The sequence below is a fragment of the Strix uralensis genome, chromosome 10, assembly GCF_047716275.1.
Source record: "Strix uralensis isolate ZFMK-TIS-50842 chromosome 10, bStrUra1, whole genome shotgun sequence".
Lineage (NCBI taxonomy): Eukaryota > Metazoa > Chordata > Aves > Strigiformes > Strigidae > Strix > Strix uralensis.
In genome coordinates, this window is record NC_133981.1 from 8,586,272 (window position 1) to 8,612,584 (window position 26,313).

A 26,313-nucleotide genomic window follows, 5' to 3' on the forward strand; every position below is an offset into this window, starting at 1 on the left:
CTTCTCGTAGTGTCCAAAAATAAAATGCTATGGAAGGAGTTACGAAAAAGACACTAGAAAGAGAAAAGAAAAAAAAAAAGTCTGTAATGAACTTTTGCTCCACCAGAAGTTAGTTTTCAGATTGAAGTAAGACATTTAAAAAGATGTATTGAAGTTTGATCAGTAAAATTGTGTATTAAAATGGGAAACTGGGACTCTGGTGCTTCATTTTGTCTTCAGAGCAAGTTTCCTATCTCATTCACTGCCACACACGAGGCTTGCACTGTATTATTTTCATCTTCGGGTTTCTTAAGGCTTTTACTGCTTGTCTCCGAGTCTGCATGAGGGGATCAGAAAATGGAACTCCATGATACACTGAACATTAAGGATTTGCTTAAACATTTTGCTACAGATCAGTTCCCCATGCTGAGTGACGGTGGTTTAGCCAGCAAAAACCCAGTTTTAAAGCCATGGTTTTCAGCCACATTTAGGCCTGTGACTCTATGTAACCCATTTCTGTGGGAGATCAGGCTTTGCTCTGCCCTTTGCTGTGCTTTTACCTTTCAGGCTTCTGATGCCCACACACCACTGACTCTTGTTTATGAGCCCTGCACTGGGGACCGCTGCTCCAGGCTCTGAAATACCTCCATGAGCTCTCAGAGATGTTTCAGGTTACATAAAACAGAATTCAAAATAGTCTCTTTTTCACAACGTTTGGAGCACGTGTTCGTGAATATAAATTTTCAGTGCAGTACCAGCAGAGTTCGTTTAACAGATGCAGAACTCTTGTTACTAAGAATAGTTACTGCAGTTATCTCTCAACACAAATTTTCTCCTTGGTCATTTGCAATGTGTTTATCAACGCTGCAGAAGATCATAAGTATATGTTCAGTTTTTTGCACAAAATAGTCTGCAAGCTTTCTGCTTTCGGAAGCTATCAACAGCATGCTCTTCTGAAGCCACACTGAGTTTCAGCTGATGAATGAGAATTCTGCATGGAAGTATTTGGGTACAAACACAATAAGGAAATTTAGCAATATCTTTTTTTATTCTTTTTTTTTTTTTTTTGTTCTTGCTTTCCCTTAGTAAACAGCAACACTTGCTGGCAAGAATGGGAATAACAGATCAATCTGCTTATTTTCAGTTGTTAGATTCATGTTTGTTAGTCATCCAGCTCTTTTCCAGCTCTTAACTAGTGGAGAATTTACCTGGTGGGGAGGAAGATATATGTGTTGGCACAAGATGCAGACACCTTCCTGATGACATTAAGGCCATAAGAGCACCTGAAGTCAAATTTAGATTTTGTTTGAATGTAGCTGAGTTATCAGAGTTTTTCCACTAAAAGAAACAAAGTGCTCTTATGAGTTAGGCAAACAGAATTTGGTCGCTAGTAAACACACAAAACTGTGTTTAAATAAGAAAGAAGGAGTTAATTGAAGGCTGCTCGTTCTTCATTTGCTAAGCAGCAGAACTTTTATAGGGTGTGGAACTGTGGTTATTAACCATAGTTAATGGGGATTGTCTCATTCATTACCATACACTGTTAAGAGTAACTGTTGGTTACTCTCTGTTCAAGCAATGCTTGTGTTGCCAGTGATGTCAAGAGATTTGCTTCATTTCAAAAAAGCAAAGACTGGGCTTGGTGTGTTAATAGTCATTGAAGGTGACATAAAAGAAATACAATAGGAACAACATACTGAAAAGAAACAGGTAGTTGAGTTCTTAATTACTTTTGTTATCAAACAGAAGTGCCCACATACAGTAAAAATATGTCCTGGAGAAAAGAAAGAGTGAAAACTAGCAGAAAGATTTTTGGTCTGCTAGAGTAAAGCCAGAAAAGGGAAAAAATGGGGAGAAGGATAAAAAAATAAAAAAGAACTGATTTCTGTGGAGGTTAGGGGAGCTAACTTGATTTGGCCTGATGTCCTTCCAGGGTTCTATCACATCTGGCAGGTGGCAATGGGATGTGAAGGTTCTGCATCAGGTGTGAACACTGCAGAATTACTTGTCTTCTGTCTGCTTTCATGTCCAGTAACTTATCAATGGATATAATTTTAAGTAAATGTTGTGGTGGTGGTTTTGTATCTTTGTATTTTTGTGCATGCTTTAGGTTACATTGTTAGATTGTATTGTTTTTTTCTGCATGGGACAACAGAGTCCTAAATTTTTGGATGATTAAAAAAGTGTGATTTTTCTGTAAAATATGCAGAATAATGTCTATTGCTTTACTCAGGAGAAAGAACACTTTGTATGTGGTGTAATTCTCCTGTAAACATCACTGCTGCTGCATTGATGCTATGGGATTGGCAAAATTGGATGTGCTTGGATAACTCTTGAGGTGAGAAGAGCATCTGTGAGAGTGAATGCAGTTCTCCATGCTTTGGGAATAGCAGGGAATAAGCTTCCCTACTAACTGGGTTTTGTAATTTATTTTAATGTACTTGCTAATAGCTGTTGTGAAGGATGATGGTATCGATGGTGTGGTCTGTAGTGGCTGTTCTCATTTTCCTAATCCGGTATTCAGTTTGTTGGCATCACCAGCTGTGGTAGGTCCAACCTCCCTGGGTGTCATCCCCTCCCCACCCCAGTGGTTTCACCGAGATGGGGGTTTTTCAGCAGTTTAGAACTTTTTTCCAAGGGTGTCATTTATCTTGCTCGGATTTTACAAGCTGCAACAACATCTGTGGTGCAAACAGCATTTCTTAAAAAAGATGGGGGAAAAGATCTATGGTGGAGTATTTACAAGATTCACTAAACTTGGAGCTACCACTCCAAGTCAGTCTCTAAGTGTTAACAACTGCCAGTGTGCAAATCCACCTCTCTAGCCCGGGTTCGTCTCCTAAGTCATTTTAAAGAAAATGGCCTTGGGAGAAGATAACATAGCCAGGACAGGAGCCTGAAGCCTGCTGTTGATAGTTTGCCTATCTGTACCTGGGAGCAAAACCAATCCCTGAAGTTCTGTAAGGCTTCCCCCTTGAAACGGGGAGTAGGAATATGGGCAGGCAAAGGAAAGCTTGGGATTTCCCATATTCTTGTGTTTAATTTAAAATAGCGATTCAGACGGCCAAGGGAGATGGTTTATCTGTTCAGCTGTGGTATAGGCGCTGCCTCTTCTTGTGCCAAATACCTTTGAGGATGGGAGGAAACAACACGGTCCTTCTGGAAACCTGAGAAGAATTTTTGTGGTTGAAAAGAAATAAAAAAAGATTCTTGTAGATTTTGAGTCTGCTGAGCCTGTGCTGCCATTTACATCTAGTAGAAGAGAGTAGGGATTATAATAGAGTTCAGGAAAAAAGCCTTTAATCAACAAGTATGTTATTGTTTAAGGAAGCCTTTTCTGACTGATCTGGGTAACTTGATATTTTCTGTCTCTGGGAGAAGGCTACTGTGCGTGGTTTTGTCCTTCCAGCAGCTGTGGTAACCCATAATGGTAGAGTGCTGTGTGCTGTAGATCCGAGATAAGTGTTGGAAATCTGCATGTTTATTTCTGAAACATGATACAAATGTAGTAACTTCTGAAGATCAGCTATAGATTAGCAAACACTTCATGAGTCATACCTTCCCCTTGCTGCTTTTTCTCTTTAGCGTGTCATAAATGTTTAGGAAAGCTCATTCATCCCAGATAGGCGTGAAATCAATCTTTGATGCACAGGATTGTGACTCAGGGAATGGAAACAAAAAGGCCACTTGGTGTAATGTCTGCTGCTGTGCTCTTGCCAAATGCCTTGAGCAGAGGGGGAAATCTCTTCTGCTGTAGTTTGTTTGGAAGATGCTTTGAAGATTATGGATCTCTTCCATATAGCATACAGCAATTAACTGTGATTAGGAGTGTTGTAGGTAATGGCTCTGCTATGAGGATGAGAAAGATGAATAGCACAGGATATGAAGGTATTGGCTGGATACGTGAGGGAAGGTGATGGGGTATTGGGAGTGTTGTTCCAAGGGCAACGAGACAGCAGGGAAGCGTGAGACAGTCTGGCCTGGCGGGAGCTTTTTCTGGCGGGTTTCTAGAGCAGGTGTTAGCAACTGGCTGGGAGCTGATATCAAGGTGAGTTTCCACTTAATCTCTTTGCTCTGGCTTCAGTCCTCTTTGTTGCATATGCGCCTTTGACCCTTCTTATGAAATAAGTGGGACTGTATCTCTAGAAGATCCTTTGGTCTTCTATGCGACACAGAGAGGAAGTCTGAGCCTTCAGGCTCTGTCTCTTGCCTATTCTTTCCGACTTGAAATTAAGTATATCAAATACATCCTTATCTGTGAGAACTTTCCTTATCCTTTCACATCCATCCTCTGTCCCCCAGAACCCAGCAGTGCCACGATGCTCCCTGTCCCTTGCTTCCCGTACTTGCTCTTTCGTCCTGGAGGGGTTTCTATCTGTTAGTAAAGTGAACTGGCTGCCATAATTTCTTACATGTTCTTCACCTTCTCCCCTTCCCACCTTGGTAATCACTGTTCCAGATCTGTCTTGTATTACAGTACATCTGCTTCACCTTTCCAAAGCTCTTGCTGTGTGTTCATCCACCTTGTCAACAGAGCACTGTTTCATGATCGTTATCCTTGTGAGCCTTTTTAAATGGGCTTATTAATGAACTGTGCTGTAAGTTGAGAGACTGGCAGTGAGTTGGTGTCATGTTTTTAGGGCTGCCTCGATGGCACATAGGAACATCTGCAGTGTTCTCAGTGGATGCCACCTACTCCGGAGCGTGCTGTCACAGGGACAGATGATAACCAGCATCTAGCACCCTGGCAGGGTAAGGCTGAGGGAGCAGCTTTCAGGGCACTCTTGCGTGCTGTGTGTGTTTGAGCAGTGTTGATGTTCCTGTAATGTTCACTGGGTGGTCAAACAGGCTGCTTACTGCTCCTGTGATTGCTCAGGAAATGTTCTGTCAACTCCACCCTTTTTTCCTGATGTGTAGCACTTCCCTCTGATCCAGTGTTGAGCTTAAGCTGGAGAGAGGAACAGAGAACTGGGTGAGTCATCTCAAAGCTTTTACAGCAGGTGTCTCACTGAATCTGCTTACCTTGCTTGCTTTTCTCTTGTTGGTCTTTTTCTGCCCCATCTCTTCAGTTTCTTTGGGTTGTTCTTTGATGAGGTGCTCTTAATAGAAACAGTCTTGTTAGCTCATGTTCTCTGTCTGTCTTCCATGCTTTCCCTCAAGATCTTCAGCCTGCCAGTGCAGAGGGTAAATTGACAGGTAAAGATGATCTTGAGATGCCGTCTGCTGCAACACTTGGTATGGCTGCATTATATAAAATCAAATTTGCTCATAGAAAATGAAGGGGAAGGTTCAGCAGAGCAGCGCCTGGGGCAGAAGGAGAGAGAAGAATACCAGCTACAACACTGTTTCAAGTAAAAGCTTCTGTCTGTTGGCCTTGTTGCATCAAAATGAGTTGACCGTTAACTTTGGTATGGAAAAGGTATTCTGAGTATTTCTCTTTCCTTCAAAGGGAAGAAGAGATCCATGGTAGGAATTTATTTTTATTTTTATTATGAAAAAAAGACAAACCCCTTTGGTTAGTATCTATTGTAGGGACTGCTGCTGTCTCCTGGCACACTTTTGTCTTCCCTCATGTTACTTACATTGTCTTCTACAAGTTCTTTGGGACATGAGTGGTCATGTTGGGTATTTGTGTAGTGCTGTTTGTACAAGATGCTGATTGATGTTGACTGCTCCTGTGTGCTGTTGGCAGTGCAAACAAATAATTAAGTAGCTTCTACGTGGCAGGTAGAGACTTGGTGTATATATGAGTGTGCACAAAACCCGTGATATACTAATATATGGGGGGGGAGATGTAAAAAAAGCTTAAGTTCTGTGACTTTGATAAATAAGCTGTTTTCAGGTAGAGGGAGAGAGCAATCCCACCCACAGTGGGTAAAATACCCAATATTGCTCAAGGGAATGTAGCAAAATAGAAGCCTCTGGGTATGGGTTACTGTCTGTCAGAATTGCAGAAGCAAGTCATTCAACAGCTGGTTTGTTTAATACTTTCAAATGTAATTGTAACTTTTAATGCAGATGGGCAAAACCTTTACCCACTTAAACAATTAATTTTGTTCAAATGTATATAGTGGAGTAAATGAATGCTTTTGATCTTCATGAATTTTTTAACTAGTCTGAAAGAAGAAGATTGTAATAAGAGAGGTCTCCAGTAAGTCCATTTTGACGTAGACCACTCTACAACTCCTTCATCACTGGGAGAAATGTTGTATGGTTTCTTTTTACAATGTAAATATTTAAGGGGAACATAGCTTCTTGGTGGAAACTGTCTAATTAAAAGTATTAGGAGCTGTGTTTATTTATAACATGTATGAATAATTATTACTCAAAGTCTGAGTATTATTTTCTTGGGAAGTCCCTCATTAGAAACTCTGCATCATCAAGGGTGAACTGTACTGTTACTTAACTAGTTTCGGTTTGCATCTGGGCAGAGACGTAAGGAGAAATTATAGAGGCAAATACAACACGCTGTGAATAAGAAAGCAGATCTTCCAGCATTCCAGATACTTTTCATAATTATTTTTCCTTGTTGTCTGGAACTTAAGCACAGCCAATGCTTAGCTGCTTGTGCAGTGAAACATTAAGTATATGGAGTGTTTTTCTGGGTGGTGCTGGGAGGAGGGAGAAGTCAAGGAGGGGTGTGTGTGCTTCCCCCCCCACCTTAATGCTGCTGGGCATCTCGGCCAGACCACATACCCTTGGTGCAGCTCTGCTTGGGTTATACATCCAAGTATTTGGCCTCTCTCCATTTTCTTTAGAACAGGGACCATTGTTTGTGCCTGGACAACAGTGGCTGTGTTTTCTAATTCAAAAAATGCCATATAGAAGAGGCCTTTATCATCATTCCTGCTTTGCAAATGGGGAAATAAAAACAGAAAAGGGAGCAACTTCCCCTCAGGTGATGTAGATGAGCAGCAGTCAGGAACAGAGCCCTCGTCCTTGCCAAGTCCTATAGTTGATCCCTACAGGGAGCAAAACTCTGCTATGAGCTTCTGAAAATAAGAGTTTATTGCAAAATATTTCAGAACATACACAGCCTTTCCCTCTGTGCAGACAGAGCTAGCTTAGTTGAAATTACTGAAAATCATGGCCTGAAGGTACTGGCAATACTGTTCTTTGACAGATAGGAATAGCTCAATAGCCAGTGTTGGAGCTATGATGTTAAAGAGATGTGGCAGACAATAGCACGTACAACAGGCTACTTCTCATTCATCAGGTTACTGGAAGAGGAAGTTGCTGCACTGTCTGCTCCTGGCCGGGGCCGGGAAGTGCTCTCCTGCACGGTCCCATGCACTGAGGGTGAACTCTCACCAGCTCACTTCTTGAATCTGTCATTTGGCTTTTGTTGCACAACACTTGTAGCTTTGACCTTTCCTTAAAGAGAACAAAACCAAAAGCCTTTGGGGTTTCTTGTTCCTATTTTTTCAATTCTTCAGTAATCTTTTTTTTTTTTAACTTTCCTAAAAGCTGATGTTGTTCTTAGACCCATAAATATGCATCTCTTGTCCCATCTGTCTTTCTTCGCATACACCCAGACAAGTATTCCTCCATCCTTACTATGATGATACTCACTTGCAGTCTCCACACTGTTTTCTGGCCCTGTCTTTCCTTGTCACTTACTGCACGTGCCCCGCTATCTGGTTCCTGCCTTTCTCATACTGCAGCCTCCACCTGTGCCGCATTCCTTGCGCTGTTCCTTGCGCTCCCACTGTTGTCCTGGCAGTTTCTTCTCTCCATCTCTGTTTCTTGCATTTTCCTGTGCCCCTTTGTCCCAAAGAAGAAGGTCTCTTGTGCCACATCCTTTCTTTTGATGTGAAGTCTTCCACTTTATTCTCCCCTCCCCTCTGCCCTCTCCCTGTACCATTGAAGACTAAATTAAATTTCTGTAGCTTCATGCCAATAGCCAGATCTTGATTCTTTGTATTTTCACAGTACAGAGGAGTCCCAGCTATAGCTCTGTACTTTGTGGTGTTTTGTAAAGCACAAATCCAAGGATAATCCCCAGAATTCTAGTTTTGTGAACTTAGCTTGGGTAGGGTAGGAAAAGGTAAGAAAGGGTTGGGAAGTAAGTAATACAGAAACAACAAATGGTAGTAGTAGTTACAGATACAGCTTGCAGGAAAAGGAGAGCCCATCTTCTGTATCCATACGTTCTGTGTGGAGGACTTTTCGTCCTGTAAGGATTTTGCAAACTGGCCATTCCTGAGACCAGTCTAGGGCAGGAGAGCATGTACTTGTGGCAGGACATGAGTTTGCTTTGGGTTCAGGAGAGGGCGAGGAATGGTTGTGACCTCTCTGCCTGTTTTTTGCCTTTTATCCTCTGTTTGACTGTCCATTAATCCTTCTGTCCACGGCCCAAACCAGCCATAATGTGTGCTTTGTAGCTTACATCTCACTGTGATTTATTTTTCCCTGTTTACTCAGAATGTTTTGCTCCTGTGGCTAGTAGTGCGATAACTAAAATTTAGCATGAAGGCTGTACTACATGATGTTGACGATGTTAAAGCCTTGCTATGCCCCTGTCATGGAAGGGGAGCAATTCAGATGTAGTGACTTGATTTAGCATGTTCCCATCGTACAATAAAGGAAAACTTGCCAACTGTATTGGAAGTGATGGCTTGATTGCGCTGGGATTTTTCTGTTCATAAATGATTAATTATTTCCCATCTCCCCACCCCCCTCCTCCCCAAAACTAATCATATTTAAGCAGAGTTGGCTTTGCATCTAAGAACCAGGCTTCTGCAAAATGTATGAAAAGGAATCAATTAATGTTTTTATGGTTAAATTATTAGTTCATAAGAAATCTCAGTTGTTCCACAATAGCTTTTTCTTGGTTTGTGCAACCATTGACGTGAATAATATCTCTGTTGCTAATGCTGATTCTTCTGTTGACATGCTATTGGAACAGCAGTGCACTTAATGGTGTTTTAGATTTGGTCAACCATTAAGCAAGTGTTTTCTCATAGTTTGGTAATTTTCTTTAAACATGTGAAAAAGTAGATGCCAGAACCTGGAATATAATTGTGCTGACCTCAGAGGAGAGAAGTGGCTTTGTCCAGTGTCCTGTCTTGCTCCTTGCTCTGCTTCTGTCTTTTGTGAGAACTACTGAAACAAAAGGTGTATTTCGGAGTTCGGTGGTGGTCTGAGTGGTGCTAGGTGTGAGCACCTGGAAGCCTGATTTGTCTGCTAAAAGCTTATGTTTCACACCCCAAGTGTTTCTGTTGATCTGATGGAGTAGTCTCCTTATAAACCGTTAGATATCCCATGATCATCATGACTGTGAGAACATCACTTTTTGTTGTTACAAGAATATAACTTTCTATGTTTCGGGCGGGTGTATTTGTTCATCAGCTGCTCTTAGCAAGTACTTTGCAGATGCGTCCTGCAGTCATCTGCCCTAGTTTCTTTTATATTTAGGGAAGGCAAAGGAGCCTTACTGAATACTGTTAAAATTGACCAAGGGTGATCTGGGCCATCTCCTTTGAGTCTCTGAGTTCTGACCCAAGACCTTTAAACAATGGCTTTTCTATGTGGATGCCTGAGCCCAGCTCATATTATCTGTGACCTGTCATCCTAAGCTTGGGGTGAGGGTTAGGAAAGACCAAACTGGAAGAAGAGAGAAGGGCAGCAACTTTCTGTCTTGAAACTTGTAGCCTGACTTCAGGAGGTGATGAGAGAAGTGGAGGCTTCTGTCCGATTTTTCGAGACCAGTCACAGTGACCTTTTTGAAATGGAGGAAGATGGTTATGAAGATCTGTGTGCTAAACCTGTAGATGTAGCCAGCCTGCCATCTGTGTGTGTTGGCAGTGGCTTTTCATGAAGGCCTCTAGGAACGTAAAGTGTGGCATCTAGGTTGAGCATCAGAGGGAGTACTGGACCTGGAAGGGCTGAATTGGGGCCCCACCTCCTGCATGGGGTGTCTCACAGAAGCTGAAAGAAACAGTCTCCTATGGACCAAATGCTCAGTCTTATGTTTGAGGACAGGGTGGACACAGAAACTAGAAAGCGGGATGATTTCTGCGTCTCTGGCATTTTTGAAAACAAGTGCAGCAGGACTTCTGCAGTAGTTTCTGGTGGCTCCTGAAAGGAGCAGACCTCTTCTCTCAGATCTTCCAGATACAATGTTATTTCACCAAATATGAAGCTAATTTTTTTTGGTGTGGGGGTTGGGGTGTGGGTTTTTTTTTTTTGAGTGTGAAATGCCCCAAACTGTTAGCTAGTCTTCTTTTCAGAATACTTTGTATTTGGTAATTTTGGCCTTGTGGCATTGTGATGGGCTTATTTTTTCCTGGTGATACTTGGAAATAAAACAAATTATTTGCATGGGTTTTACTTCTTTACCAGTTTTTGGTCTATTTGAAATGAGCTTCAGTAACGTGGTGCTTTTATTTGTTATAAAATAATGAGCAGATTTGCTCCAGGTCTGACTTTGCCTGCCTGAGGTAGTGTTACCGTAAAATGGATGAGCCCCTCTCTGAGTGCAAGAACCATACTTCAGTTGTCACTAAAGCTAGACTGCTGCTACTGGCAGGTGTTATTTGTCATGGGAATAGCCATCCTTTGGGAGCAATATTTTCTGTCTTCAGCAAGAAGTTCAACTTTTGTTTCTACCTGAAATTTGAACCCTGGCAATAACGTGGTGGACATCCTTTTGTTTTGAAGTGTGTGTTGTTTGCAAGAAGGATGCTTGAAGTTCAGTATTGGGTGTGACAGTGTACCCTAAGTAGAGATCAAGCAGCTAAACTGAAGTGATCCGTTCTTTATTTTCCAACATTTAGGCACTATTTATTATCTCTGTCCTAAGCCTTGCTGTCTTGTCTTTTACATAGTAATTAATACTTGCATCCTAGTCAACAGCGATGCAACTGAACTCAGAGGCAAGTGCTGGGATGCTGGTGTCTCGCCTCTTCCCCCTGTCGCTCTGTGCAATGTGCTCAACAAGAACCAGAGAAATGATGAATGTTTTCTTACAGAAGTTTAGGAAGATTTGCTGTTAAGATGTATGTGCTGCAGTGCCTGATAGTTTGAATGACACTGCCAGATGGACTGTATGCTCAAGTGGCTCTGACCACTGGCTAGGTCATCACATATCTAAACACTTAGTCACCTTTTCAATGAAGTTTTTGGAATAATTTTTTTCTTTTAGCTTACCAAACAAGGCTCACTAAAATCCGTGGAATAAATACTGTTTGTTCTTAGTCCAATAGAAACAGTTATTTAAAAATGTTTGGGAAAGTATTTCTCAAATACATGCTTTGGTCTTTCTGTTGACCTGAAATTGCTTATTAACTTGGTGATGCACCAGAGCTGCTCTCTGACACAGATAGTCTAATACACCCTCTGCTACTCTGCTCAGTCAGTGTGTGTTTCCTTTAAAATGCTACAAGAGACACAAATGTAGCTGGAGCACCTAGTCTGGAGTGGGGGACAAAAATAAACATGACATTATTACATTAGACTTGGACACAGTTATAACTGGTGGTGTGCTTTGATAACTTTGACATCTAGTATTTCTAAGCAGCCTTTAAGGTTCGTAAGGCTTAGCTAGTTTGGTGTAAGCCTTTCTCAGTCCAGCTTTTTTCTCTGAGGTTCTTGGTTTGGTGTTTGTATCCTATAAAGTCTGCTATTACATGGTTGTGATTTTCCCTGATCATACAAAAGTGGCAGTTAGACACGATGCCCCAGCTGCCAATGGCAAATGCTTTTTTTTTTTTTGTACAGCAAGGTCAAAATTACACAGATTCGCAATCAGCTCGCTCTCTAACTGTTACCTTACTAAAGCTCTTTTGTAGCTCTCTTACCTCCCTTCCCGCACTGAAACTCCTAAATATAGTAACACTGAAGCCGGAGGGCTGTGCTGTGAATTTGCCACAACTCATTTTGTTTGCATTATGCCCATTCAAACTGTTAAACAGCCATTCCCTTTCTTCTGCTCGCATTTTAGGGAGCTGTTGGCAGCTTGCCCGTGGAGTTTGACCACTGGGCTGCTCTGGGTCCATGTCACTGCTATTAATCCCACCGCTATACCAATAGCTGTGTTTATATTTGCAGTATCACCAGCTACAGGCCTTTCTATTTTAAGAATCCCTGGCATGCTGCAGCCTTTCCAGAACATGATTTGCAGTCTTAGGGAAAATGAAAGATGCATCCAACAGAAAGCAGCAAGCTTGCAGAAGTTTGGATGTACATCAAGTTTCCTTGAGGCGTACCTTAAGAGAAGTGACGGCTGGTTATGGATTATGACTGCTAGAAGATTTCTATCACTTACAGAAAACTAACGAGGAGAGATTCTGACTGATTCTGCTTAATTTTTTCCAATGCATGTACATGGGTAAAGTACTTCTGTTTTCAGTGCTGAATACCTATTAACTCAAAGCCTTAATTGCAGTGTGTCAGTAATGTGGAGTTGTCACTGACAGCAGTGTTTGGTAAACAAGATGCTCTGCCATGCTCCTCCAAGCTATAATCTCTTCCTAAACTTGCTTAAAGGTAATAAAAAGTGATCTTGGGCACTGGCACTGTTGCAGAATAGCAGTAGGCTAAACAACCTCTGTGTGTGTGCATGTGTTGGATTTGAGCAGGAAAAATGCTGAGGGTTGACTCACCAGAATGCTCTTTTGGGGGAAGGAGGGGGGTTCAGCTGCTTACCGTTCCCTTACAGTCAGATTTGATCCGTTAGTATTTGAAGAAGGCAGTTAGGGAAATTTGCTGTCTCCACATGACTTTCTGTGCTGGGCATGCTCGATGGGGAGAGAAGAACGTATGTAAGGGTTCAGTGGTTTCTTGTTGGCTCAGCTAACTGAATTTTAGTAGTTGTCAACATTATTAAAAGCTTACGTGATATCTCTATTTAATTCCATTAAACAAGTTTGGCTGGTTAGGAACATTCAACTTCTGAATCTCTTAAAATTCCAGCAGGTCAACAGACAAACTTACTTATAAGGATTAATAAAGAATATAACAACAAGGGCTCTGTGAGTAAATGACTTCTGTGGAGCTTGTGCAGCAATACATGCACAGAGCAGTTATTGAAGAGTGGCAGGAGTCTTGTTGCAACTGTAAATGTTCCTGTGTATCTTTCTGAGGGTGATGCAGTGCCTGGGCCACATCATTCTTGATCCCATCTGCCATGGCTGAAACCTTTCTAACTTTGATGAATAAGATATTTTTAAGTAAATAATAAGGAGTTTAAGAGACTAATCTTCATTGTTCTGTACCAAAAATAATTCGGTTTGAAAGGGTCCCCCAAAGGTCATCTGGTCCAACCCCTTGGCTCAGTGTCTGAGTTTGAAGTTGGGCAAGGCTCTAAGCAGCCTTGACTAGTCAAGCTTTACTTATCTCCTAAGGATCACTAATGAAAATGTTGAACAGTGGTGATCCCAGTGTTGATCCCCCCCCAAGGATGGCTACTATTAACCAACCCATTCAGTGTGGGTTCACCTGCTGACCACTGCCTGCAGGGCTGGGCAGTCTGTCCAGATTTCCTTGCATCTTGTAGTCATGTGAACGGCGATCACTGCTCTCTGGTTCTGTCTGCTGAGCCAGCCATCTCACCATAGTGAAGCAGTCAGTTCAGTGAGGCACTGTTTGCTTGGCTCGGGAGCCATCCCATTGCCTCTCCCCGATCCCAGTGTAGATTACACAGGTGTCTGACCAGTTCGCTTTGCCCTCTTCTGACAGCCCCAGACCTAAATAATCTTTGCAGTGAGCAGCCAATCAAGAACCAAGGCAGAGCGGAGGACCATTGATTTCTAATGAATTTTCTTTTCGTCAGAGGGCTTTGCTGTGCTTATGTTTGCAGAATGACCTTAAAGACCAGGGCTGCAGAGCTGTTGGCTTTTCTTCCATGTGCCGGGCACCTCCCGATGCGCTTCACTGCCTGGATGTTCTAGGTTTCAGAACAATCTCAGCTGTCCTGATAGGTGCATAGAGGGTGGGAAGAGTTTGTTTCCTATTGAAGAAGTTAATTGCTGGTAACTTTCCACATTCTTCTTCCTTGGTTTTGTCACTGAATATTTTCCAGGACCTGTTTTTTTCCAGTAACGGTTTTGGTTGGAAAAACTCTAGCCTGGTTTTTGGTGCCATTCAGTCAGGAGCAGCTAATATTAAGAGGAAAAACTCATTTGCATTTTCAAAACTTGTGAATGATTAAGTTTTCAGTAACAGAGATTTTTTTTTTTTTTTTTAAGTGCTAACAAAATACGTGTATGTACAAAAGCTGTGTTTGAGTGCACAGAGATTAAGCCAGCTATAAATAGCATCTTCTGTGACCCTGCTGGAATTTTCTTTAAGCTTGGAAACACTGAAGTGTGTGTTTTGTCAGATTTGAATCATGAACCCTGAAGAAGAGCTAATGAGTTCTTATTTCTCACCCCTAATCTCCAACTAGAGTGTTCTTTATATGAACAGCAGATCAGCCTGAAAGTGTAGCTCAGGCTTGATTTGCCTTACTTGCTTTGTTCATTGTAACTTGTTTTCTGCCCCAGTTAGTGCATTTATGAAAATAATTATTTTCAACCCATATTATCAAACCCTTGCAAGCTGTGTAATTGTTGTTCATAAAATCTGCTTTATTTTCTGTTGTACTTCAAAACAAGCTTTTCCTCTTGAACATCTTGTAACTTACCATGTGAAATGCATGACTTTCTGTTACTCTGTTTTTCCTGACAACTTAATGAAGAGGTGTAGCTGGGACTAAACGATCAACTTCTGGGGCAAAAGTAGTGTTCTCTGCTACCTGTCCTGGTGGATCTGGTTGTAGGCAGTGGGTGGCAAAGCACTCGTTTGCTTTTGGGGCAGATACTTGGTTCTGAGCTTTAAAAGTATTCCCAGGGTGTGCTGCACCCAAACTGACTAGGGTGCAATTAACATAACCTTTAATTATGCTTTGCCAACAAAACAATATAAAATTATCAAAGCCCCCCAATTTGGTTGAAATTGAAATGTTTTGTAAGAATACATTAACTTTTACTTTTTTGGTAGGAAACAATCAGAATGCTTTGCATGTCCTTCTTTGATACAGACTTTCTTTCAGCATATATTAGTATTTAAACTATAATCGATGTTTTGGTAATTGGTTGAATCCTTGCTTCAGAAACATTTTATTTAAATTTGTCTTCTGTTCCTATATAGAACAGAACTGTAAAAAAAATTAATTCCAGTGCTTGACTAGCTCGTGTTTTGGCATGAAGTCGTCAAGCACTTAAAATTCCTCATACAACAGATTTAATTGCTTGCTAATCTTGCCTAAAGATTGGCTGAGAATGTCAGCTCAGTTCTCCTGTTGCTTATTTTCAGTAGCATAGACTGCAACTGCTTGGAGAAAATGTACCAGGAGTCTTTACTATAGAATGTGGGTAAAGGGTTATGGAAACCCTTGCCTAGAGGTCAAACTGTTGATATTTAGGTTGTTGGCTATTGATCTGTATCAGTAGTCTGATAGAAGTATAGCTTTTGTAGAATGAGTTAATAATTTCTTGGTGTAATGCAAAACCAACAACCAGTTGACCTGAGCTGCTGAACACGACCCCCGTGAAAGGAGTTTGTGTGCGATGCTGCTCCCAGCACTGCTGCTCTGCTCCATGGAGCCTTCCTCAATGAACCTCTCTTTTAGACAAAGATTGACCGATAGCCGTGCCTTCCTCTTTCCCTTCTACGTTGTGTTGAGCTTTGATGCATGTGTTAGTACTCATGTTGTTGGCTGTTCCCTTTTTTTTAGAAACAAATTTTACCCGCAGTAACTCTATATCCACAGTGAGTAATGGAGAAATTATTGCTCGTTAATGATTCACTTACAGGTTCCCGTACTGCTGTTGCTCAGTGACTTGTGTTGCTGTTGCCTACAGAAGTATTGCTCAGAGGAGCACTTAGACCTGATTTTCATAGTTTCAGTAGGGTTATTGTAATGACAGGGTAGCTGGTGTCTGCCTTCGGTTACTGATCATCTGGTCCAAAGTATATCACCCCAGAGCTGGTCCTAGTGATGCTCCCAGCAGGCTTGTAGAAATTTTGTGCCTTTGAACTATGCAACTACTTAGAGACCACCTTTAACAGTTATTTTTGTATTGGTTTGCAAAAGCTATGCTTGGCTATTTGCTTAAGACTAACTCATGATTTACCCGTCTTGCTGTATGTACTTCTTGTACACTGAAAAGATTAAATACTAAACTTTGCTTTTCCATTTTGAAACATATTTTCAGGTAAAGTTCTTTTCACAGCTTCTCCAAAGTGTTTGCTTTCTGCATGCACGCTTGGTGATCCTCTTTGCTGGGAAGTGCATATGCTTTGCTGCTGCAGTTGTAAGAATAATGCATCTAATAAATGAGCAGAAGCAAACTTCAACTTTTAAATAACTCTGTTGCAGAAACAGAGTCCTGAAAGAGATGCCTGGGGTCACCGAGTCCAGTCCTTTGTCTTCATCGTGCCTGTCATATCCTCCCTAGGCTGATTAAGTTATGCAGACAAAGCTTGCCTAATAATTCAGCTTCCTATTTTGTAACAGTCATTATTGTAAGCTGTTTCATGGTGCCATTGTTCAAATAAACTAAAAAAAAAAAAGGCTCACACAAGAACAAGAGGATGCTTTCGCTGCTTCTGGCTTGGTTACTTCCTGTGAAAAAAACACTTGCCATGTGGTGCTTGGGATTATTCAGCAACAGTCAACCCCGTAAGAGAAATTAATAAGTTAAAAAGCACTGGAAGCTTCAGGGTGCTGAGAGTATGCAAATGCTGTGGCCTGACTTTTAAACATTCAATATCTTTCTTCTTTTTCTTGATGTCCACTTGCCTTCCAGCATGGGTGGCCAAAGCCCAGCGGCTCTGAATCATTTCCCAGGAACATCCTGCAAGTTAATGGAGGTCCTGGGCTTGGCGGTGCTACAGTTTGATCCAAGATCAGCGTGAAAACCTGCACGCTGGACCAGGGGAGCTGAGAGGCACAGCCTCTGCTTGGCCCTGGGCATGAGCATGGGCGGTGGGAGGAGTAGGAGGCTATCGCAGATCCTGGGCCAAAGGGGGTGTGCAGCATAAGGCTCCATCATGTAGAAGCATGGCAGACTTTCTGATAAAAAGGGGTGATTTGCAAGCCAGTTATTTTTATTATTTTTAGGAGTTCCTGTAGTTGATTTGATTCTAGGGAGAAAAATCAGAATTTTTTAACAAAAGTAATTTTTGTGGTGCTTTTTCTTGTGTGGTGTTTGGTTTTTTTTGTTTGTGTTTGTTTGTTTCTTTGGGTTTTTTTGTTGTTTTTTTTGTTTTTTTTCCTTACCAGTGGTGAACCAAGTCAGGGTTTGTAGAAGGGAAGGCTTTCTTCTCATCATTCTTCCACTGTCATTTTACAGCAATGGCTTCATACCCTCTCCATTTTCTTCCTCTCATGTTGCCCTTCTCCACTTTTTTCTTCCCCGCGTGGCTGCCTTTTCCCTCCCATCCCACCCGTTTGCTCCTGGAGCAGAGCAGGAGCTGGCAGCGACATACTGGTGCACTGGCGGGGAGTTGGGAGCTTGGCCTGCCAAAGCACCTTTGCCTTTCTGAATTCATAAGCTCTGGGTTGTCGCATACCAAAGAGCTCAGATCTGCATTTGGGTTTAAGTTTGTGCAAAAACTGGGAATGTCTCTGTTCATATTTTTTTTTTAATTGAACTCTTAATGTCTGTAAGTGAAGGAGCACAAAACCTGATTATTTTTACTTTTTTGTGAGGGACGCCCCTTCAAAAAAGCCTGAGATTGCTCCGTGTCGTGTTGATCCACATAAATTGTTCGAGAGACGTGGGCCTAAGCTCGTATGGGAAACGGCACTGGATCAATGAAAGAAAACATTCAGCAATGTGCATTTTATACAAGCATTTAAACTTTTTTTTTTTTTGGTTTTGTTTAGTAATAAAAGGAACAAAGCTATTATTAGTGACCATGGGCTTGGGAGTTTGCTAAAGCAGCAATAGTTACTCATCTGTTTTCATTTGCAGAAGTATTCTAACAAAAGGCAGCCACAAATGCAGCGGCAGGGTTAGGAGGTGGATGGTAGGAGTGGAAGTGCAGTTTCTGGAAGCCAGTGCTTACTAAGACCTTTCTGTCTAGTCTTGGTTTTGTGGCCGTCAGGAGCACAGTTCCCGGTGAGCTCTTGCCTTGCTGGATCGAAAAGAGAAAGAATGAATCCCCTGGGTAAGTTCTCCATCCTTTTTCTTCTCTAAGCTGCATTAGAGCTGTACAGAGCAATTGTCACTTCTGGTGCCAGCACAGAGTTGCGTTTGCGCATCAGCTCCTGCAGCTGGCTTGCAGGAGTTGGAGAACAAGCAGTGTTGTAAGATTTTTTTTTTTTTTCCTGTCACCTCCCCTCCTGGTCCAGGTAGGAATAAAATTAAGAAATTAGCTGATTTACAACAACAAAAAACTGAAACCCACACAGGGTGGTAAATATCTCCTCGCTTGTTTCTTTTTCTTCTACAAAGCAGCCTAACAAGCACGCACAAGACCTTTGTATGTGCTTTAATGGTCAGCCAGCTGGTTCATGGTTTGCTCCGTTGCGAGTGCCGTGGCCTGCGGAACTGATGCTGTACGCGGTGGGGACAGCGCTGCCTTGCGATTGCAGTTTCCTCAGATGCAGTAAGGGCAGGCAAGTTTTCAGCTGAAAATGCTGTAGTCAAATACAGTCTGTGCCAAAAGAGCATTAGTCCATGGGAAGTAAGAATAAAATACCCTTATTGATTTCCTTGGGTTTGGGACCATGTGCCAGCTGAATTTGGTTAGGATGCACTGAATACATGCTTGAATTTAATGTTGTAATTAAATGCTCAGTGAAAGTTGCTGTCTAATAATCTCATTAAAATCAACCTGTTTTTCTCCCCAATCCTGCAGCAGTTAAGAGTCTGACCTTGCAATCTGAGTCTAAATCCTAAGGTTACTATGACAAATACCATGAGAAATATCTTGAATAAGTAACATAAACTTTCTGAGGTAGCTTTCAGAAATTGCTGTTTGTTTAGATGTCAGAGTGCTGAAGATACGGACTTAAAACCATGGAAATGCAGAAGGCATAAATGGAAAGCGGAGATGGAGAAGTAAAACTCTTGTTTGTGCATGAAGGTCTGTTGGGGCGGCTAAGCCACAGCGTAGAAAGTTCAAAGTATTTTTCTAGTGTCTGAAATGATATTCTCTGTGGTTTTTAGATAACAGATAAGCAAGGGAGGAATAATTGAGCTGCTTTATCGGGCTGCTTACAGAAACTTGAAATTCAGCATGATAGTTGAATAAAAGGTCTTATCTATATTTACGGTTGCTAATGGTCAGAAACTGCCATTTAAAAGGCTAGATTAAGTAATCTGTATTAAAATTGTAAATATATTTTTTTTTTCCCCTGGATTTTATGCAGACATTTTTTCAAAAAACATGCCTTCTCTATTTACTACATGAAATAATATTTTTCTTTCAGATGCCAAACTTTTGGGAGTAGACTGATAGAACAGGAAAAATGTTGCAGTTGGTGCACTTGGTGATATTTTTACACAGGGCATTTAGCAGGGCTCTTTTCTGGGTTTTCTTCCTTTTTTTTTTTTTTTTAATAAAGGTTTTGTGAGCACAATAAAATATTTAGACTTAAAAGTTTGAAATGACCTGGCAGTAAAGGTAACAAAGAAACCTTCACACTCTTGAAACAGGATTCTGCACATAGAACTTCAGTTTTCTTGGTTTTCCTCCATGACAAAACTAATTTTTGAAGTTTACTTTGGCAGTAATTCATACCACCATTATGTTAAGTAGGAATGAAAGGATGTTTCCAAGCAGCCTGTTGTTTCACTGCTATGCGGAAATACAGTTTTAAATCTATTTTCTGTAGGTGCTTTGGTTTGGTGTTGGTTTTTTTTTTTCATTTCCTTGTCTTCTTCCCATGCATCTACAGGTTCCGAACCCCACTTGAAATGGTTATAGTCATGTTTTTAATTGAAATGAGGAAAATATATGATTTGGTCGTTCTGGCTTGAAGTTCACTGCTTTTTTTTTTTTAATGCACGTGAAATGTTAACCAATACAAAAATGCATGCAGGGTGGGTCCCATCTTGTATTTGCATATTTGGTTTATGAGCTGCATTTAATCTCAAAATAAGTTATAAAGGTGGACTTTGCTGTAGAAAATGTGTTTTGCTGCTCTCATTATGATGGAAAACACTATTACAGAGAAGCTCTTGTATATTGCTTCTTGGAGGTTAGTACCTGGACTGTTGATAAAATGCTGCTGTTGACAATGCAGTGAGAAAATGATAAATCGGTTAGAAACTGGTTTTTTTTAAGCTGTTGCAGCTAAATCTAGAGTGTTCTGGCCAATTTCTAACAAAACTCGCCACTTCAGGTTTCTGGAGCATGGTCTTTGCGTGCCTGTTACGCCAAGTAGGCAAGGTTGAGGGGTGCACCATTTTGTTCAGGGTGGGAGAGTATCAGCACAGGAGAATGATGTTGGAAAATGGGTCTTATCCATGAGTTATCCCTGTAGTAATATGTCCTTACAGTAGTAGATTAGGAGTTGCCATGGTTCAGTAAGCAGTTTGGGGAGTTTTGTGGTGTGGTTTTATTTTGAGGACACTATTCTCAGCTTATTTTCCTTAAACTGTGTTAGAAGAGCTATGGTTGTCTTCTGGAGGTGAATCAGACCATTCCTACCAACTTCAGCCTGTTATTTGCATGCGGGCATGGAGAGGGCTTTTCATCCTCTCAAACTATGATCTGCATTCACTGGAATCACAGTAGCCTTTTATTGCCTTTTTTATATGGCAGTATGTTGAGGTTTTCCTTAAATAAGGAAGGATACGACTTAATAGATAACTGCAAGGCTGTTTTATTGCTTATAAGACCGCAGGTATCAGAGTCTTGAGTGCCTCCCTTGCTGGCAGTTGCTAATGCTTCATCTGCAATCCTGTTCTGGGCCGCTACAGTACCAAGGTCTTGTCCCTGTTTGAAAATTCAAGCCCCTTTGGCCTGTGAACTGCATTATTCTGCCTGACTTTGCAATCCCCAGTTTACCTGGTGCTGGTTCCGCAGAGGCATGTGGTGAGAACAGTGGTGAATTTTTTTTTTTTTTTTTTTTTTTTTTTTTGTCTAGGGCTTTTTTGTTGTTTCAGTGAATCTCTGAATCCCAGTCTGGAAAGATTTTATGTGCTGGCTTTTTACTAGTACTAAATGCTTGTTAGATTTTTAAAAACTCGTACATAATCATTCAAATATGAAAGACTTCAGTTTCAAACAACTTGTATATGGACTTAATCATTAGAACATATTACCTAATGCATTTGATCTGCTTTATTTTTTTCAATGTAACATTTTTAGTTTAACATTGTGTATTTTGTAATCATCTCCACTTTCCCCCAACTATTTTTAAAAAACGCTAACAGCATGAGCTAATGTGTCTTTAGAAAGCGCTTGCTCTGCCAGACAGGAGGGTTTTTTTCAGGTTGCATACTTTGGTTTTGTGTACTTATTATTACTTTTTCAGAATAAATTAGACTGTATTAAAAGATCACCAAAGGCTGAAGTTCTTTGTTCCCAGACTGGAAATAACATGGTCAGTGAAGGTGTTCTTATTCTGTTCCACTTTTGAACTTCAGTGGAAATCTTGGATGGCAAGTCCAGGACTTTGAACAGGAATGGGATGCCAAGACTTTGGGTTTCTATGCTTCTGTAACAGACTGAAAGGGTTCTTCTTGCTAAACTTGTGACTAGGTGTTGGAAGAGCCTGGCAGGTTCACCTTCAGTTATATCTTGTGTTCCTTGTCAATGCTAGGTAGGATAATGAAAGACACATGACTGTTGGTTGCAGAGAATGGATGATACTGGGATTCAGAGATGTGGTTTAAAGTCCTGTCTTTACTGCCCAGGCTGTGTGCCCCCAAGTGTTCCCTAAGAGGCTCTGCTCAAAATCTTTGTGTTGAAAGTCATTATGGGTGATGGCATCTTTGTCAGATGATGTGTGCCCTTCAACTGCTGTTTTTGAAAGCTATCCCACTTCAATCTGCTGTGGATTAAATCTCTACATGCCTTCTGTCTACTTTGTCTCTTTCTGTAGTAGGTATTTCTTGGTTTTTATCTTTGTGTTGGCGGGTGACCCCTAATCTTTGGGTTATCAGTTTTCATTTGGGAGAGGAAGGGCAGGTGAGCTTCTATAGATTAGTCCATATCGCCTGGTAGTTTAATGCATGAGAGCTCCAGCTTTCCAGGATGGCAGAAAGTGGTGGGCAAATGAAGGTGTGGTGGTAAGATACTTAAAGGTAAATTGGCTTACTTCTTCTTGCAAAACAAACTCCCTGGAAGGGAATGTGAGTTTTCTTCCTCTATCAAAGTCTGTTGTAAGTTATATGCATGTTATAAACATCTTGACCTGAAAAATACTTAAACTGATTGACCAGTTTTGTCTGTCTGGTCTGAGCTGGTAGAGGTACCCCCTGGGCTGGTCAGGAAGCCATTGCCTGGAAACCAGGGGAGGCCTTCTAGGGGAAGAAAGTATGGTAGGTGTGCCTTTTATTTGTTTTCCTTTTTTTATTTTATTCCTCAACTGAAGATGCAAATATTTTTGCTCAGAACTGGTGACCTACTTCATTTAGGCAAAACTTCTTGACGCTGACTCTGTGGGCCAGTTAAACTGAATAATGTGGCGTGGTCAACAGAAGGAAAATAGGGATGGAGGCTGATCGTTCATATGTGAATGAATAACAGCTTTTCCTTTTCATCACCTGCTCCCACAGTTTTCTAACTGTAGCTTTCTTTTGCGCTATTATGTCAGTTATTTGTACTGCTTGATGAGAGTTTTTGCCTATTTAAGAAATAGTGACTTGGAGGAACTTTTGCATGACAAAAATTACCTTTATTTGGAGCCTGTTTTCAGACCTTTTCTTAATGTTAGTACTTTAAGTTAGTCTTATACGTTGACTTACTCCATTTGAATGTGTGACTGCCCCAAATGAAGGAAGCACTGGACTCTTCTGGTCTCTGCATGGGGAATAGTGTAGCAGCCAGACACAAAAGGTGGGGTTAGCTAAACTATAGTCACTTACTTGCAAAGTGGTGACATAGGCACTCAAGTTATTTCTAAATTAGTTAGAAAGGAGGGGTTACATTTTTGAGGTATTATTTACTGCTTCAGTTCAACACTTCTGAACTCTGGCTCACTCAGCTGGGCTAACGTGGGAGAGGATACGGGCAACGGCGTCCCTGAAGGTGGGGGAGAGGGGGAAGAGAGGACTTCCAAGAAATTGCAGCACAATGACTGCTGACACTCGCTTTCCAGCTGACCTAGCGTGCCAGATACAAGGAAAGTTTTGTTAGGGTCTGGATAGGCTGGTAGCTCTAGAAGAACATATTTGTTTTGGTGGGACCTGCTGAGAAGCCTGTTGAAGCTAGCATGCTTACCTTCCAGAAGGATGGTGTCTGGCCATGCTGATGTATGTGGAGGCAACAGCTCCTGTTTTGTGCAATACTACATTCCAGTGCTACTTCAGATCAGTATGCTCTGCCAGAGAGCTTGCTTTGTCCTGCATCTGTCCCGTTGGAGCCTTTGGCTGGAGGGCATCTTCTGTGGCCTGTAATTCCTTACTGGCTGGTTCGTCCCACAGTGACCTACTTTGATTAGGCAATGAGTCTGTATCTGTAAAGAAGCAAGTTGTTCCTTTGCCAGTCCTCCAGTTGGAAACGGTTTCAGAACTGGACTTCTCAGAATGAGACTGCTGGTACCAATTTAATCTTGTTCATAGCTGGTTTATATCGGTTGGTGAAATGCCAGGGTTGTTCTCTCCTGGGTGTTTGTTTCTCTGCTGTATTTATAGACAGCAACACTCATCCCTGTCAACCTCCATTTTGTGAGATTAAAATGCCAAACTTTTCTTTAGCTTCCCACTATAGAGTGGGCTCTTTTTTCTCTCATCACTTCATTTTCAGCTCCTTGTTCTTGAGCAGAGATGCCCAGGCAGGAGCCCTGGTGTTACACAGATGTCTTGTACTACGGACACTAGTGCTTCTCCATCCTCTCTGGTATTACCTTATCTGATACAGCCTGAGGCTGCTGCTTTTTACTTTATGGTTATGTTGCAGTGCTGGCCTCTTGTGACGTGAGGAGTGACACATTCCCCTGGGCTCTTCTTTGTCCCATTGAGTTTAAACTCATCATAGAAATGCCGATGATGGACCATATCCTGTTGTGCTTTGAAAGATCCTAATGGAGTTGTGGCAGCTCACCAGAAGGATGAGGTGTTTCTCCTGAACTCTGTTCTGAAACAATAGAGACCAAATCCAGCAGATACAAGTCAAGGGGAATTTTACTCTAATCAATGAGTTGTTTTCCAAAAGCGTGTCAGTGGATCCAAGTCTGGAGCCTTAGTAGAGGCACAGTAGAGGTACAGATGTTTCAGATTACTAGAGACAAGACTGAAGAGCTTATTTTGAAAGAAAATAAGTGGGAATATGAAGAGGGATCCAGGAAAGCCAGTGAGCAATTTGGGTGTGTAATCTGGTAATAAGCTTAAATGCTGCCCACTTAGAAGGGGAGAAAAAGCAATGTAGTTTTCATGTGGTATGAACTCAAGACAGTGCCTCATGGCTGGTAGAAGTTGCAGCGTGGTTTAGGATTTGGAGTTGTTGAAATCTTTGATTCTTTGAAAATGACAAAACAGTGCTTGAAGGAGAGATTAATGGGGGGCAGGAGGGAAGCAGGACCAGGCGGGCACAGTGGGAGCCCAGACACTCGCTGGGTATCGGTCAGTTCCTGAAGGCGTTGTGTGCACTCTCCAGTTAGCGTTTCACCCTTTGCCTCTTTACCCTCTTTCTCCCCAGTTTGGTGTGGTGCCAGCCAGCAGGCCGGAGAAGAGGGGACAAAGCTCCATCTAGTGTAGAAAGGGAGATGTCTGGGAGCTAGCAAAGGAAGAAATCCTGCAGAAGATGGCTTTCCTGAGCCCAGGCGTGGGGTTTGGGTTGGTTTGGTTTGGTTTTGTGATTTTTTTAAATTTTTTTTTTTAAACTTCTGAATAGGATTGCAAACGCTTTGACTGTGCAAGTGTTAATTGAGTAACTTTGGCATCTTGACAGCTGATGCTCATTTTCTGTACCCTGATGTCTGTAGAGGTTAATACTGGCTTTAATACAATTTAGTCTATAATGTCAATTCTAGGCAAAACTAAATATATGTCCTTCTATTAAGATTAGGAATTGTACAGCCAAGTTACAGCTCTGTGAAAAGAAGGGGCACAGAAGTATAATGATGTGTAAGGTTAACACTTTTAAGGTAGAATATCTTTTGACTCTTCCTGACTGATTTGTACAACCTTAAGTTACAGTAAGTGGCAGATAATTCAAGTATAAATGGACAAGACATTTTATTATCTGCTTTTAAAACAAGAATAACAAATCATCTTGTTTGCTCTGGAGGTTGCTAAAAATAGATAATTCTTGTCTTTTTTTTTTTTTCCCCCCTGAGTACTTGGAAAACCAATTGCAGTTCCTGAATGTGGCTTTGCAGCAGCCTTTCTAAATGGATGGGAAAAAAATATTTTCAGTGTATTAGACACATATTGGCAGATCTGTCAGACAGCTTCTGAATTCAGCAAATGATCGTATGGCAAAAACTGGCTACTACAATTTAATACAGATTTTTCCTGTGGATAATGAAGTAAATATTTTTTGGTTTTCCTTAATCCACTTATGATTTCCCATTCTTATCTAAAAATATGCTGCTTGTCCTTGTACCTGTAGTATTTCTTCTGCAGTTCAGTGCCAAAGACTACTTGATAGAATTTGTCCCTGCCTGCAGTAGTAGCTCTTTGAAATCTGTAGGAAGTTGGAATCGAGCACCTGCCTGGGTTTTTGTTGTTGTTTTGGGGCTCTTCAGAGTTTCCCGCATGTTGGGAATCATGAGGATTCTTCCTGCAGGAGGAGGATCCAGGAGGAAGAGAAGGTGGTGAGTGAAGAGAAGATGAAGTTTGTATCCAAAGTGGTAGTCTAGGTGAGGGGGTGGTTTCTAGTGCTAACCTTTCTGAACTAAGAAGGTGAAGAAATGGGAGGGTCATTTTGTTCTCAGCAGCATGTTTCACAAGCATTTATTTTGCAGAAACGTGCAGCTGCTACCAAGTCCAGGCTGACAGCCGTTATAATACAGTTTTTTAAGGACATCAATACAGTCGGCTGCTGGGCTCCAGCAAGTCTGGAACTGTACATCATTTGCAGGTGACTTTTCTGCAAGTTTATATACCTGTTTGACTAATGTAGGGCTTTATAGTTGTCTGCTGTAGCTTAAAATAACAGGAGGTGTGAATTGCTGCTCTACAGTATTGGTGGGTGCTCCTGCAGGTACTTTGCCAAGGTCATGAA

At 41.4% G+C, this 26,313-nt stretch overlaps 1 protein-coding gene across 9 annotated transcripts in view; it reads left to right on the top strand.

Moving 5' to 3' along the window:
- The window catches only part of MITF (melanocyte inducing transcription factor), a 111,359-nt gene that overhangs the window by 23,359 nt on the left and 61,687 nt on the right, over window positions 1-26,313 (top strand). Inside the window, exon 1 of one of the 9 annotated variants that reach the window (XM_074879120.1) lies at window positions 12,087-12,310. The exons of the other annotated variants lie outside the window; for them this stretch is intronic. Within the exon in view, the coding sequence (XP_074735221.1) occupies window positions 12,297-12,310 (14 nt within the window). The 5' untranslated portion in view covers window positions 12,087-12,296. Of the gene's footprint in view, window positions 1-12,086; window positions 12,311-26,313 lie in introns of those variants that run through there. 9 annotated transcript variants of the gene reach the window in all.